Here is a 14,661-nt window from a genome sequence, read left to right on the forward strand (position 1 = left end):
ACAAATCTGCTGATTCAATCCCCTACAGAGATGCGCTGGGGTAGTGCTCTTGGGCAAGGTCGCTGTCTCCCAAATTGAATGATTAAAAAAAAGAGGAGATTTAAACAGTAAATCTCTAAGGATGGAATGACGTGCACAAAGTAAGGTCACTCAGTGGGAATGGATAGTGTACTGACACATGTTTAACAGCGAGATATATTCACTTTCCCAGCTGATGTGCAGTTGACTTTGGAGTCACTTTGATGCTCCTGCTGAAACTCTCAGGTCAGACTGAATTCAACCACCAAAACTTGGAGGTATAATACAATTATATGCACGTAAACACACAAGTAAATTCCCATCAAGACATGTTTTAAGCGATTTAAAATACTCTCTTCTTCCACAAAAAGTCCATTAGCCTCATTAAACATTCTTAATCCACTCCATCTCCCTCATTAATTATGCAGATTTATTGAAATTTCTAACATTTTTCCCCTTGACACAAGACATCTTTGTCTTCTCTGAAAAGCCCATTCTCATACCTGAAGTAGAGGTTTCAAGTTACCATGGCTTTATTGTAGCTGAGGTTTCTAACAAACTTGGTCTTACAAGTTCAGTGAAAATATCAGATACAGCCTTAAATAATCCATAATCTGTTCAGTGATTAACAAGTTGCAAAGTTACACCGGGCTTTATCTCATATATGTATAAATAGTCTTAAAAAGTTTCTTTTTTCTGTATTGATGGTTTTTTAATGATGTTTGTATGATATGTCTCATATATTACATTTTGTAAATTAAATGTCCTATTCTCTGTGGCCCTTGATTTTAGATTCGGTATGTTTACATGCACACTCATATTCCACAATTATTTCGGATATGACAATACTCCAAATTTGACACAGGTCATGTTAAGGTAGTCCGAAATAGGCCTTTTTCAGATTTTAGCATTTTTCCATTAAAACATGTGGAATATGCCATGGTTATTCAAGTTTTAGAAGTAGTATTTTGTCATGTATACAGGGCATTTTGGAACATGCATCTCAGTTCAGGTTTTTACTGCAGTTTGCGATGCACAGCCTCTTGTCTGTTTACAGTCAGCTCTGTGCATTGTCATGGATACACTGTGCACAAACCAGCACATAGAAACAGCCTTTACAGCCTTGTTGTGGTTGCAACAAATAGTATGTGTGACCATGGTTTAGTTTGTTTATAGCCTAACGTTAGCTTTTTACTCCTGGTGATTGCATTTATGCTTCAAGAATCATTCAACACTGGTGTTCATTTGTGAGGATTAACTTGCTGAACAAAGTATATCAAGAATCCAATGGAAAAATCCCGTAGGCTTTTTGAGGAGGGAACCCAGGCCATGCCAACTTCCATGTTAACCTACAGAAACGCATAATCCCTGGAGCACTTTATAAATGATCATTCATGTACCTTATCTATCTTCCTCTGTGTATGTTTCAGTCTCTGATTTGAGGGAATTCACAGACCCACTTCAGTTGAGAATTTAAAAAAAAAAAAACCTCTCTAGTGACAAACTTTGCACCGATACAATTTGGTATAGTCAAGGTCAGAAATTTTCAGGGGACATAAACATAAGAACAACTCATTTTTGAGTGGAGAGAAACTTTAAGGTGAGCTCAGAGAAACTTCCCCCCTGCAGCAGATGAGTGTGTAAAAAGCCTTCTAGTGTCAAACTGTGCACACACACATCATTCTGCACAGTGAAGGTCAAACATGTGAAGGAACAACAGCCGAAACACACTGGAGGGGACTGTTTTTCAAGGCCATATGATTTTTATTACAGAATGTGAGGTAAACACACAGCAATTACTGTGAAACTACTGTGAAAACACATTTCTTTCAACTTTAGTCACACTGGTGTTAGAATGAGCTTGCAGCTGTCACCTATAAGCTCAGGTCAACACACCAGCTCGATCATTCTCTCCCACACTCCGTGCCTGAAACCGACATTGCATAAACCACCAGAGCTCCAACGCTGCTGAATTATGGCCCGCATGATCTGTAAAACACACCTACTGTAATTTGCCCACGGGCAGGACCTGAGGCGGGGTGCAGCCTATAGCCCAAAAAAAAAGTGGAGATGTGAGCAGCGGAAAGTACCGTGTTAGATTCACAGCTTCCTGTCTGCCACAGCTTGTGGGCTCAGTGTGCAGATAATTAAGGTTGAGGGTGGACAGCTCCCTACAGCGCCACTGTGTCAGAGCCGTGGACCGGGGCTATTCATTTTCACAAAGAGGGAACACAGCGGACACAAGGCGGGAGTCACTGGGGAGCTCTATAGGGAGCTGAGCTGTATGGTGGCACAAATAGGGAGCATGTGAAGATGTGAGGATAGAGCACTTTATTTACTCTATTCATTCCAGGGCGGCAGAACGGCAGAGATAGACTCCATCGTTTACTTTCCTACTAACTAGCACCTCATTTTGTGCAGCTTTGGAGGTTTGTTTCAAGCTGTGAAGCGGTCCCAGCTGCCACAAAGAGGTTTAGTTGAAGTGTTTTTTTTCCCTACCTGCTGTAAATATTGCGGAGGGAAGAAATCCTCTCCACTGCTCTTTGTACCCACTCACTTTTTTTTTACCGTTTACTCTGTCCATACCTATTGCCTGCACTGTGCTACTGTCTGGAGTTTGATGTTTCATTTGTTTATTTTGTGCATTAGAATAGCAGTGGGCATCCAGAGTGAAGTGGTTGAGTGACTAAGGGGGTGGGAGCTCTGAAGCCGGATGGATATGAATGTGAGAGTCCTCATTGTTCTTGCCTGAAAACTCAAGGCCCTGCTGCTGCTGCTGCTGCTGCTGCTGCTGCTGCTGCTGCTGCTGCTGCTGCTGCTGCTGCTGAGCTCAGTCCTCCTTGCTTCCTCTGCAGCACTCCTCAACTGAGGGAGTCCTCTTTATTTCCAGCATCTGTGCTGTGATGAGAAACACCAGCTAACTAGGCCACTGCATAATAAGCAAGAATAGCAACAAACTAAAATGAACAAAAAAAAAAGAAAAAGAGGGAAAAAGAATCAGTTCACGGGGGGAAGCTTACCCAACATGTAACTGCTGACAAAAGTAATTCAGTAAGCAAATATTTTCCTTTTTCCTTTATTGCAGATGCATTCATTTATTATTGCTTACATTTACCTATAGCCTCTGCTGAGGTGCATCAGAGTTCACATCTCATTTCGGCACTCAAGCCCCTGAGCTGTGCTGTCATGTGACTGACAATGCACCTTGCTGACTTCTCATTTGGTGTGTGTGTCAACTGCAGTCCCGGGATCCCTCCTGGTGCTGCAACATTTCTGTGATACTCAGCATTTTAGCTCTTGATTCACTATGTCACCAGCTTCATTATTGTCTAGTATGAAGTGGCAGATGCGGGAGACTTTGCTGCTTCTCTTTCATGCCTTTCACTCCCGTTCTTTGTTGTATTTTGCACTGTGCACGCTCCTGTTATTTGTCTTTATTACTGCAATATTTAAACTGACTTGAATTGATTCTTTTAAACAGCAGGAAAACATTGTGACAATGTGAAAAGGGTTGCATGTAGTGATGAGCCAGCAGAGAATTATCACCAGAATTTGCAGCTACCCTCAGCTTTACTGTGGTTTTAGTGAGTTTTTGCTCATAGATTAGCTGTATTGTTTCACTGTCATCACTCTTGCATTGTTTCTAGGCAAAGCAGGCAGCCGTTTTTAGCAAAAAAACTCTAAAAACCCACATAACACTACCTGCTCAACACCAAACAACTAATAGACGCAGTTAGTGACTAGCTTTTGAACATAGTGGAGCATCCAGCAGCTTAAGTAATACATTTCATTCTCAATTTGACAAATATTGACGCTTGGCGTTGACCCGTCACATTGAAATATGACGTGGTAGGTACCCCTCCTGTGTTGATTTTGGACATTCACAGATGGCCATCAATTTAGTATCATTAGTTGCATTTTTATTTTTTTCAAAATGCACTTCCGTTTTCACAGGACATGTACAGTTTCTGCTTGTTAACGGCATACAGTCTCTTTCAAATTAAACTTATAACTTAGGTAAAACACTTAATTTTTAGGTTTATGTCCTTAAGTTTAAGAAACAAAAGTGCATGGATAGTTTCGAAAAAAACACGTTTTGGCTTAAAATAAGTATGCTTGTTGCTAATGTAATGTAAAGTCATGTGACCTATATCACTATCATAGTTCGCTACACATACTAGCACACTAGAAGCTAGTGCTAGCTATTAAAACAACTTGATTGATCTTTGCTATTACACAGGCCACTAATGGTGGGCTCAGGGGTAAAAGTCCAGAGTTTGTTCGACCCAATACACCTCCACTCCCGCCCACCCTATGCGGACTTTCTTGCTCCTTATTCTTTGGTAGTTTCCCGGAAGGTCAACAAATGCTAACGCCAGAGTCGCGGGTGCTTCTGCTGATGTAGATTATTAGTATTGAGTAGAGAAATAGATCTTTGTTCTTAACGGTGATGGCATTGAGGAATTGAGTGAACAATGACCCAGAGGAAACATGTAGAATGAAAAGAGGATTGGTCCTAGGACTGACCCCTGGGGAACCCCACACAGCAGGGGAGCTGAGGAGGATACAGGATTGTTGATACAAAGTAGAAATATCTGCTTGTCAGAAAAAAATTTAAACTGAAATTGCAAGCCAGTTGTGCAACTGATAGCATAAAATGGCATGATCGATGATATCAAAGGTGGCAGTTAAATCAATCTAAATAAGGATGGAGTATTCGCCTTTGACCAAAAACAGAGCTTAAGTATTGGTGAAATTGGTTATTTCAGGTATAAGCTAAAGTAACACTTTCCCATTTTGTCCTTCTTTCTCTTTCTAGTGTAGAGCATGATTTTCGTCTGCAGGAGGGGCAGGTGGTACGCACATGGAAGGTGGGTGACCCTCCGGAGGGCTCGCCACAGACCCCCACTCCCCAGCCCTCCACACCCCACCAACAAGACTCCCCTCAGCCGGTGCGACCCCCTGCCACCACCAAGAAGAACAGGAAGAAATGCTTCTGGTTCCTCTGAAGTGCTAGAGGATGAAGGAAAAAACAACAACATTTTGATACTATAATGCACTGCGTACTCTTCTTTAAAAAACTACAAACAGTAAACTTTGGAGATTTCATTAAAAGACAAGTGAGGAATGGACTGGAGAATTAAAATGCAAACATTAAAACTGTGGGAGGAGAAAGGGTTACAGAGGTGATGGTTTTCGCTGTTACTGTTGGAGTTGATGAGAATGGTTGGACTGGGCCACACGTGTTGTTCTGCTCTTAAAATGCCTCTTCAGCACTTACAGGTTTGATACTGGTGCAGGGTAGTAAAAGTGCTGAAGTCAAATAAAAGCAAAAGTTCAGTCAGTAAAGAGAATATATAGCGGGTGGAACGGGGGCAAGGGGCACAGTACAAGTGGCAATACAGCAGAGACGAGAGAGAATATTTATAAAAGATGAAATGAATAAAGTTTATAGGCAAGACAGAGGAAATATTCATCTTCATTAATGGACTAATGAGGGTCAGAACACCAGCTTTTATATCAAGAGACATTTAAAAAGAATTATTATGACCTGTATTTAAAACTTTTAATATAATGTAATTGATGACAAACTACTACACATGTCAACACGCACATGCAGCACACACATAAATACACAAATAAAGAAAAGACCTGACATATTTACAAAGCATATATAAAATTGAGAAAATGAGTGAGTTGAGTTCTGTACATATCAGAGCTATTCTGCTTGGATGCTATATTTCAGATATGGATTACTGCTCTATAAAAGTATTTTACCACAGATGCTTGTGTGTGTTTTCTTTGTGGGTTTAACATTTTTAAGACATTATCTGAGGTGGAAGAAGTATTTAGATCCTTTGTTCAAAGTAGCTATATTTGAATAATTTATAAAGTTGGAATTTATCAAATTATACTATGTAAAAACAATCCATTCAAAGTAAAAGTCCTGCATTGAAAATCCTAAATATATAAAAGTATAGCAGTACTGCAAGCAAAATGCACAAGTATCAAAGTGGAAGTACTTATTCTGCAGAAAAATGCCCCCTGTAAGTGATATATAATCTTAAAGTGTACATTATTAGACTGTTAATACTAATGTATCAGTGTGTAAGCACTTTCCTGCTGTAGCTGGTTGACTTGGAGCACTTTAAAATACTTAAGTTTGCAGTTTGGGAGTTTATTCTGGTAGTTTCCAATTTAGGGGTCAGGCCCCTTCAAAGTATAAAAAAGATAAATTACAGTCAGCACCCCTCAGGGGTTATAAAATTATAAATGGGGAAAATACAACATGATGCAATTTTGTCTTTCTTTATATTTGCATCTTCTTCATCCTTTTTAAACCACTAGTTTCATCTTTATCAATGCATTGTATTTTATTAGCTGATCATATGATTTAAAGGAGCTATATTTGACATTCAGAGCATATAGTCTGAGCAGCTCTCAACATGGAGGTATTTGAACCAGCGGCTAGCAGCTTACAGTGCTAACAGTGTGATCAGTGTTAACAATGGCAACAAAACTGACGAAATCTTTAACAGTTTTAACATGGGAGGAATAAGAGGGAGGGTGTTAACCCCTCTGCGATGACGCAGTTCCGCCACCATTCTGACAGCAATATCAGCAGCAACAGCTGTATGAATGCAGTGCAGAATGGCGGAAATTAGCCAGCCAGTAGGATACATGGTGCGTTCATTTGGGGTCGTGTTTACTGCGTTTAAGACATAAGCCCATTTGAACGACCCTGTCATGTGATATTTACGATCTTGTGAGGACATTTTTTGGAAGCTCCGAGTTTGCAAGTTGTGACATGTTTGCTGACATTTTCAGAAATGTCGCAGGCCATGGATGCAGGATTTTCTGCTGATGGTCAGTTAATAAAATCATCATTTTAGTTGTATAGAGTTAGTAGTTTTATATTTCTGATGAAAATGTTGATATTCCCAGCGGTCACTATCATCCATGTTGCCATTGCCTAGCAGTGTCGCTCTCACCACTTAACCACTTGAACGCAAAGCATGCCGTCGTAAAGTATATTACTCTGAAAGGGAGTGGAGTAGAAGTTTAAAGTAGTACTAGTACTCACAAACATGTACTTTTCACCGCTGGCTGTTGGTACTGTTGGTGAATTGGTAGGTGAATGAATATGGCTCTCTAGCAAGACAGACAACATGTTATACATTTCTAAAATATCACAACACAGTGCAAAGAGAGGACGCCTCTCAGTCCTCAGATGGCGGCTCAGACAGCCCACTTTCCTGGACACTTCAGGGCAAGTCTCAGGAAATTAAGCCTCAGCTGTTTGATGGCTGCGAGAAGCCCCAAATATTACTACTTAGTAATTCATGACACACATAAGCTGCTTCTATGAGGCTCTGAGGTGGTATGAGATCCTGGCCTAATTTATTCCGAACTTTGGAAAGTGTTAGCTCTCAGTTTGTTTGCCTGCTTGTTTGGATTTGTACAACCACTGCCAGCTTCCACTTTGCCCTCAAACAAAGCAGTTAGAAACAGACTCTGTTGTTTTGTTGGGAACTTGGAGGGAATATGCATCCGTGTCAGGCAGGCGTCCACACTCCCTTATGCACTGGACTTAGATCTGCCACTTTTTCTTGTTCTAAAAACAACAACCATGCATATGCACTCATGACACACACACATATATACGCTTGTTCAGCTGAGCACAACTTAACTCTGTGTCCTACTGAGCTGCACTGAGGTGTAGAAGTTGAAAAGCCTTTGCTGCACGTACTGCCGCTTCAAAATAACACATTTTCACACAAACCCCGCTGCGCGCACATTCTCACAACCACACAATTCCACTTCACACACACAATCGCACAGCTAACATATTGTTCTCAGACCGACACAATGCATTATCTCCCCCGCAGTTGTTCCTCTCTCCCTCACAACCAGGCACACGCTCCCTCCTAGTAGCTCTGTGTGTGCCGTGCAATGCTGAGAGGAGTGTAGAGTTGTCAGTCATTAATCTGCTACAGCACAGCCTGTAATCCTGATGACAGAGCAGAGCGGGCTTACAGAGAGCAGAGAGGATCTGAGCCCAGCCTGGAGTGGGGAACAAAGGAGGCAGAGAAGACTGGCTTTGAATCCATAAAGAGAAAGGAAGTGTGTGTGCGTGTGTGTGTGTGTGTGTGTGTGTGTGTGTGTGTGTGTGCAGGGATTCTGGGGTGAGGAGGTAGGTAACTATTTTGTCAGCAATGCTGCAGTGCTATTCAAGAATGCTGGTACACACAAAAGGGAGAAAAGCTTTACATGGAAAGCAACCCGGGCTGCCGGTGTGTCACACTGACACATCAGGTAAATGGGCTCCGGTCATTACGGATCTCCGGAGAGGCCTGCAGAGAAAAGGAGAGCACAAGCCTATTTGGAGGCCTCTTCAAAAGAAACATCAAGGGTCAAAGTTGGCTCACGCAATTCGGTGCAACATCAGTCGAGGCTCGACTTAAAATGAAGGAGAAAAAAAATAACCATGTCTCGAGGCATCAACAACCGTGCATAATGGGCATGTGAAAACAACTACAACTGCCTCTGCATGCTGAGAGGAAGCAGCAAAGCTAATACTGTATGAGTCATTGAGCTTAGGCTGCTATAGAGATATTATGTTTCACTTTACCACATTACAACTAAAGAGGTCATTTCACAGTCAATCAGACAGAGAAGTCAGAGGTGCTGGAGACACAACCTGTCCGGCGCAAAAATAATATTTGAAAGCTAATGCAATAAATGATGCAACATAAACTGTCTTTTCTCAATGACTTAATAATGACGCCGATAAACAAGCCCCAAAGTAGCAGTGATACTTGAAAGAATTTTCTTTTCTTTGAACTGAAATAGGAGCCTCATTAGTGACCAAATAAAAGAAAAATATGGATTGAATGTGGACCAGGGGATCCAAATTAAAAATACACCCACATACACATACACATACACACATACACACACACAATGCCTGGGCACATCCTCTGGCTCGGCTCTCTGGATTTCAGAGGAGTCACACACACACACACACACACAAAGCATTCCGGTCATATCTACATGTGTAGCACTGCAGCACTGTGTGTGTGTGTGTGTGTGTCACTGGGACATGATAAATAATGAATTAAAAAGTACCCATTTCAAGACGACCTGCCAAGTTTCTGAGTCAACTGCGATAGCTGCAGATTGGTTTAATAAAATATGAGCTAAATTCTCCCCTGCCACTGCTGTCACTGACGCAAAAATGGGCAATGAAATGTAAATACATGGTGGCTGGGGCTGAGGAGGACACAGAAACACTGCAGACCTGCAACACCGCGGTTCTCCATACGAGGCAACATGTACGATTAGATGTACGTGGCGCACATGAAAAGAGCTCTCTGGCAGGCTGGGCGGGAAAACATCCCAGTGTGCAGGATTTGTCAATAAGTTGCATAAGTTTTGATGAGTTTTGGACATTTTGCCTTCACAGGAAACTTCAGAGTTGACACACACGCAGCAGAGATTTTAAGAAAGAGTGGGATGATATTCGACAAGGGCCCAGACTGAATTCAAACCAAAGATGTTGGAGGAGGTTCAGAGGAATCACAAGAACTTCCCAAATGTACATAAATGGGGCTTCGGAGGAACATCAACATTGGAGCTGAGCTGTGAGCAAAGTTTTGACTCTGTTCATTTCTTCACCTTTTTTAATGATTAGTGTTATGGGGTTTTTTTTTTGTTACAGTGTGTGTGCAGCACCATGGTGTGCACTGGGCTACAAATGCACTCATAATCACCTTGTTGCAAAATATTTGCATTTGCTAGCAGCCCCCCCCCTGTGCCTTTTTATTTTTTCTTACCGTAATGCTCTCCAACATCCTCCATCCCTTGGCATTAGATATTAGGCAGTTGCCTATGTCGAATACAGGAAGATTTGTCACTGATTTCAAACCCACTCCCCCAAAAGAAGCTGGATTTACCAGTAAGATTGCTTGAAGCTGTAATTAGACTGTGGTCAGACTGACTTTACGAAAAGACATTTAGCCCCATTAATTAATTTGAATGTAGCTGGCCTGTCGACACAGTGTGGGGGCTAAAACTGCTGCTACAACTCAATGCAGCACCGTCTTTGTGACGTGAACTCTATATTTACCTTGTGATTGCTGTGGAAACAAAGATAATATAATGGCTGACGCTATTTGCACCCAGGATAGAATACCCGATGTGGCTATTAACACCACATATAGCATCACGAGACAAAAACCCAGGAGTCCATAGCCAACAATTCTGTTTTTCACAGAGGCAATTAATGTATCTATTACTAAAACTGGTCTTCTTGCATCCTCCTATTTCATAATCCCAACAGTGCTGGAGGCAACACAGCCATTTGTGTTGTCTTAACCAAGTTTTTTGGTCTGCCACAAATCATTTGGAAGCTAGTTCCATCACTTGTTGTTGCTGAGATGTCATTACAGATACTGTAGTTTCAGCTGATCAATGACCCTCCACACAAGTCAAAGATCTGATAGTTCATTAAATAAACTCTAATCCACCATATGGCTGACAGTATTCACAGCTTCAAAATGTGAACTACTTACCATGACATGTCACGCAGCAAAACTCATGTTGCCAAACAATGAGAGTTTATAAAACAGTAAAAAAAAAAAAAAAAAATCTGAACAAAGAGTTCATGGCTGTGCTGCCTGCAGGGCAGTCAGCGTGCTCAGGAACACGTTTGACAATTATTTCCAGGGGAATGTGTCACTGTTTGAGAGGAGTTTTCTGAACATCAAAGTCAGACTCTCTGAAGACATGTTAGATAACTTCAAAGTCCTGTGACTGCTTTGCCGAGAGGTACCTTTCCTTTGTTTTGTGCAGCTAGTTTGTTTTCTACTCCATTGTGGAGCAGATGATAAAGACTATGAGTGCTTATTGCATCATGAACCTGCTCTTTGTAATTTACAATTCAAGGTCACAGTGGACATTGAACATGACTTTACACAGCAAAATATTCTGACACGTTGGCATCCATGCAAGAATATTGCAGAGACCATTTTCATGCTGATTTTGTTTTTTTCTTATTCAGAGCTTGCCGTGAATTGGTACGTGATGATAGGACAGACAGTGTTATTGTAAAATTTCGAAACTTTGATTTTCTTTAGATTTTTCTCTGGTTGCATTGTACATTTATTCTTCTGTTTAGAAATCTTTGAATGTTTTTTTTCTTCAGGCTTTCCATTTTCTGATTCACAACAAAGAGCTTGTCCAAGAGTTGCTGATTTTCTTTCAGATCTGTGGTTCATATGAAAGTACTTGGCTGCTTGTGATGAAACTGAATTGTTATTGAGGTTGCTTCTTGCATTTACCTGCAACTCTTCTGTAATAAGTTAGCTCAGAAGTGGTCATAGCGATCAATATCATGCTTTTTCAAACATGAGCTGATGAAAACTTCTCCAGACTGTCCATGTTGTAAACAAAGGTTGTTTCTAAGATATATTAGGTTACAGTTTAAAGGCACCGAAAACCTTTGAACCATTGAAGACTGAAAGTATGTTTATTTAGTGAGCTTTATACCCTTTTTCCATCTCCAAACTAGCACATTTTCGGAGGTGCTGGAAATTGCTTTAAATTTACCATACAAACCATAGTTTGTATAAATAACAGATGTAGCTACCATGATGTCACTCATTGGTTATTTTTTATTTCTACTGTAAAGATGGTCATTTTAACATGGGGGTCTATGGGGATTCACTGTAAAACTTTAAATATAAGCCTATTCCCACTTAAACGCCCAGTCCCTACTAGCTGGGACATTTTGACAGATAAATATCTATCTCAATTAGAAGCCTGGTCCAACTGTTATGAAGTTAATTTTTATAGAAGTTCTTTAAATGTATAAAACTGGTAGGTTGGCTACCCATTGGAGATAATGTTAGTTAGCTTCTTAGATAACCCATACAATTACCGGTATATCGTAAACTTTTGTCAATATGGATATGCTACACACATCGTTAGCTTGATAAAATTCTCTATAATTCAGCGAGCACTAGAGAATACAGTGCTACAAGCATAGTAGAAAAGAGAGATGCAAGAAAGAGGTTTACATTTTTAAAAAATTGATTGTATTTCCCATCTTTGCTGAGCAGCAGCTTTTTGTGAAAGGAATTAAAAGCCCGTCTCATGTGGATGTCCCAAATATAAGCCTGTTGAGTTCAGTGATTTAGGCAAATAATAGCCAGGACTATCAATTGAAATTTTATGGGTAATCTGTTTATGAGTCAGCCTCAAGTGGCCATTAGAGGAACTGCAGTTTTTGACACTTTGGCATTGGCTTCATTTTCCAGCCTCAGAGAACATGAGTGTGGTATCAGTCCTTCTCATGAATGTTAAACTATTGCTTTAATGAATGGTATAGTTCCATGTTTTATATTAGTATCCAACTGTATTCACATGCAGTACATTTTTTCTACTTTATTAGATATATGAATTACTGTTTTGCCTCTGTTTTGATACAAATTCTGGCACAAGACAAGCTCCTGCCCCTTTCCTTTATTTCCCACAGCACTAAGTCACCAACAACAGGCTGATGCCCACAACTCCTTTTAATTAGTGAGGGATCCTCCAACAACATGCAATATACATCAAATTATGAGCCTCATCTACCTGCCACACATATAGTGCATCTCTAGTGGCATAATTATATGCCTAATACTGTGGCATTAATTGAAAGGACTGCCCCTAAAGATTTCATTAGTAAAATAACAGTAATGTATACTGATGACTTATGATGATGCTCACTGAGCTCAGTCTGATGCAATGCAAAAAAAGGCAACAGTTGAAATAACGCTAACAAAGATCTAACTAAAATTAACATACTGGGACATGTTGCATCACATATTCTGTAATCCCCAAATTCCTATCAACTCCAGCCATTTCCATCTCGCTATGTAATACAGTATTGTAGCATATAAAACATGCAATAATAAGCTACTTTGGTGCTGGATGAGAAGTTAAGATTGGCTTCCTCTGTAGTGTGCGACAATATGACGAGATGAAACAGAGCTCTCCAGCTTTGTAGATCATGAAAGGATTTCATTTAGTTTGCCTCCTCCAGTTTCTCCTCAAAACTGCTCTTCAACGAGTCAGCCAGATTTTTGAAAAATAATTTTATTTACAGGATGCTAGAACTAATCATATATCAAAAATATTCAGTAAAAGAAAGTACTCTTTTTTTCTTTTTAGTTTAAAAGGCTGACATTGGAGTTGATATGGAAGTTTGATTGATGTTTTATTAAACAGTAACATAATACAATATGTATTTAAAAGGAATCAGCTCTCTATCAAGGAAATTAGAAGTGATTTTAGGTTTGGTGACCCAGTTGCCACATGGAGTGTACACTTACATGTTACATGCTAACCAGTCTCCACACAATCATCACACTGGTGCCCCAATTGAGCTGACAGGCTGGCAAGAATAAGAGAAGAGCAATAAAATGTGCACGCATCCCGAGAAGCAGAACTGCAAAAATATAATTGAGGAGATCTCTTATGTTTCATAAACTTTAATCATTTATTTATGTGTTAATTTATATTGATTAACGGGATCTGTGGACACCAGAGCTGCAACTCTACAGCAGTGTCACAGTTAGAGATAATCTGACTTAACTAAACACCAGATTTACATTAAAGTTCAACATCATGGAAAATGTCACTTTCTGGCAGTTTTTACAGTAGATGAGAGGATTGATACCACTCCTGAAAATATGAAGTGTCAGCTTAGTTTAGCACAATACTGGATACAGCAAAAGTGTGAAAAGTATTGGAACTATTTCTTTAAAGTACTGCCTTGTTACTCTGCCTGTTATGATGTTATTTGGATTTCATCTCTCTGCTTATTGCTTTATTTATTTTGGTAATGGCACTATTGTAAGAAACACTAAAATGAGCCTTGAATGTAAGCCTCCATGTGAAATATACTTATATACTTATTTGTTAAAAAATAGTACCATATTCTTAATGTTTTTAGAAATCATACATGTACAGAACCCACAGATGAGCACTTTTATGATCCAACACATAGACAGTCTACTGTCAATTTTTTCTCAGTTCACCAGCTGCAATTTGTCCCCACTCAAGTTTCTAGTCTTTCCCGTCTGTGTAGAATTGCAGCATTAAAATTGAAGAATATCTTGATGGTCTTCTTACACACCATGAAGGATTTTTTTCTGATTGCTTCAGATTGACCCAGTTAAAGCAGTGAATTTTTAAATGCGGGGATATCGCTTCACAATGCACAGACTGCTGTGGTGCCAAGGGGAAAAGCGTTTGGCCAAAAAACATTAATACAAAAAAAAAAAAAAAAAAAAAAAAAATCCATTGCCTCTAGGCAAATATTATTTTTAAATATTATTTTTCCACAGAAATGCTAAACACATCCTCTGGGTTCAGGATAAGGTTTTTTTTCTTCTTTTTTTTTTTACTGCAAAGACACCATACATACAATCAGTGAAGACAGTGACTACTACATGACTGAAGATGTTATTGTGTATATCGTTTATTTTATAGCAGAGTGGTCATACTGGAAAAGCAAGCCACTCCACAGATGCTTTGATGTTGTTTTTTCTATTCTTCACAAAATTACATGTAGCAATACATACAGGTAGCAAA

General features: G+C 39.8%; 1 protein-coding gene across 3 annotated transcripts in view; it reads left to right on the top strand.

Moving 5' to 3' along the window:
- Positions 1-5,817, top strand: part of LOC121960073 (uncharacterized) — a 112,189-nt gene extending 106,372 nt beyond the window's left edge. For all 3 annotated transcript variants that reach the window (XM_088071221.1, XM_088071222.1, XM_042509672.2), the window contains one exon: positions 4,838-5,817. In XM_088071221.1, coding sequence (XP_087927347.1) covers positions 4,838-5,027 — 190 coding nt within the window. In that variant the 3' untranslated portion in view covers positions 5,028-5,817. The remainder of the gene's footprint in view (positions 1-4,837) is intronic.
- Positions 5,818-14,661: the final 8,844 nt, after the last annotated feature.

This window comes from Plectropomus leopardus, chromosome 20 (assembly GCF_026936395.1).
Source record: "Plectropomus leopardus strain MGB_pleo_1.0 chromosome 20, ASM2693639v1, whole genome shotgun sequence".
Classification (NCBI taxonomy): domain Eukaryota; kingdom Metazoa; phylum Chordata; class Actinopteri; order Perciformes; family Serranidae; genus Plectropomus; species Plectropomus leopardus.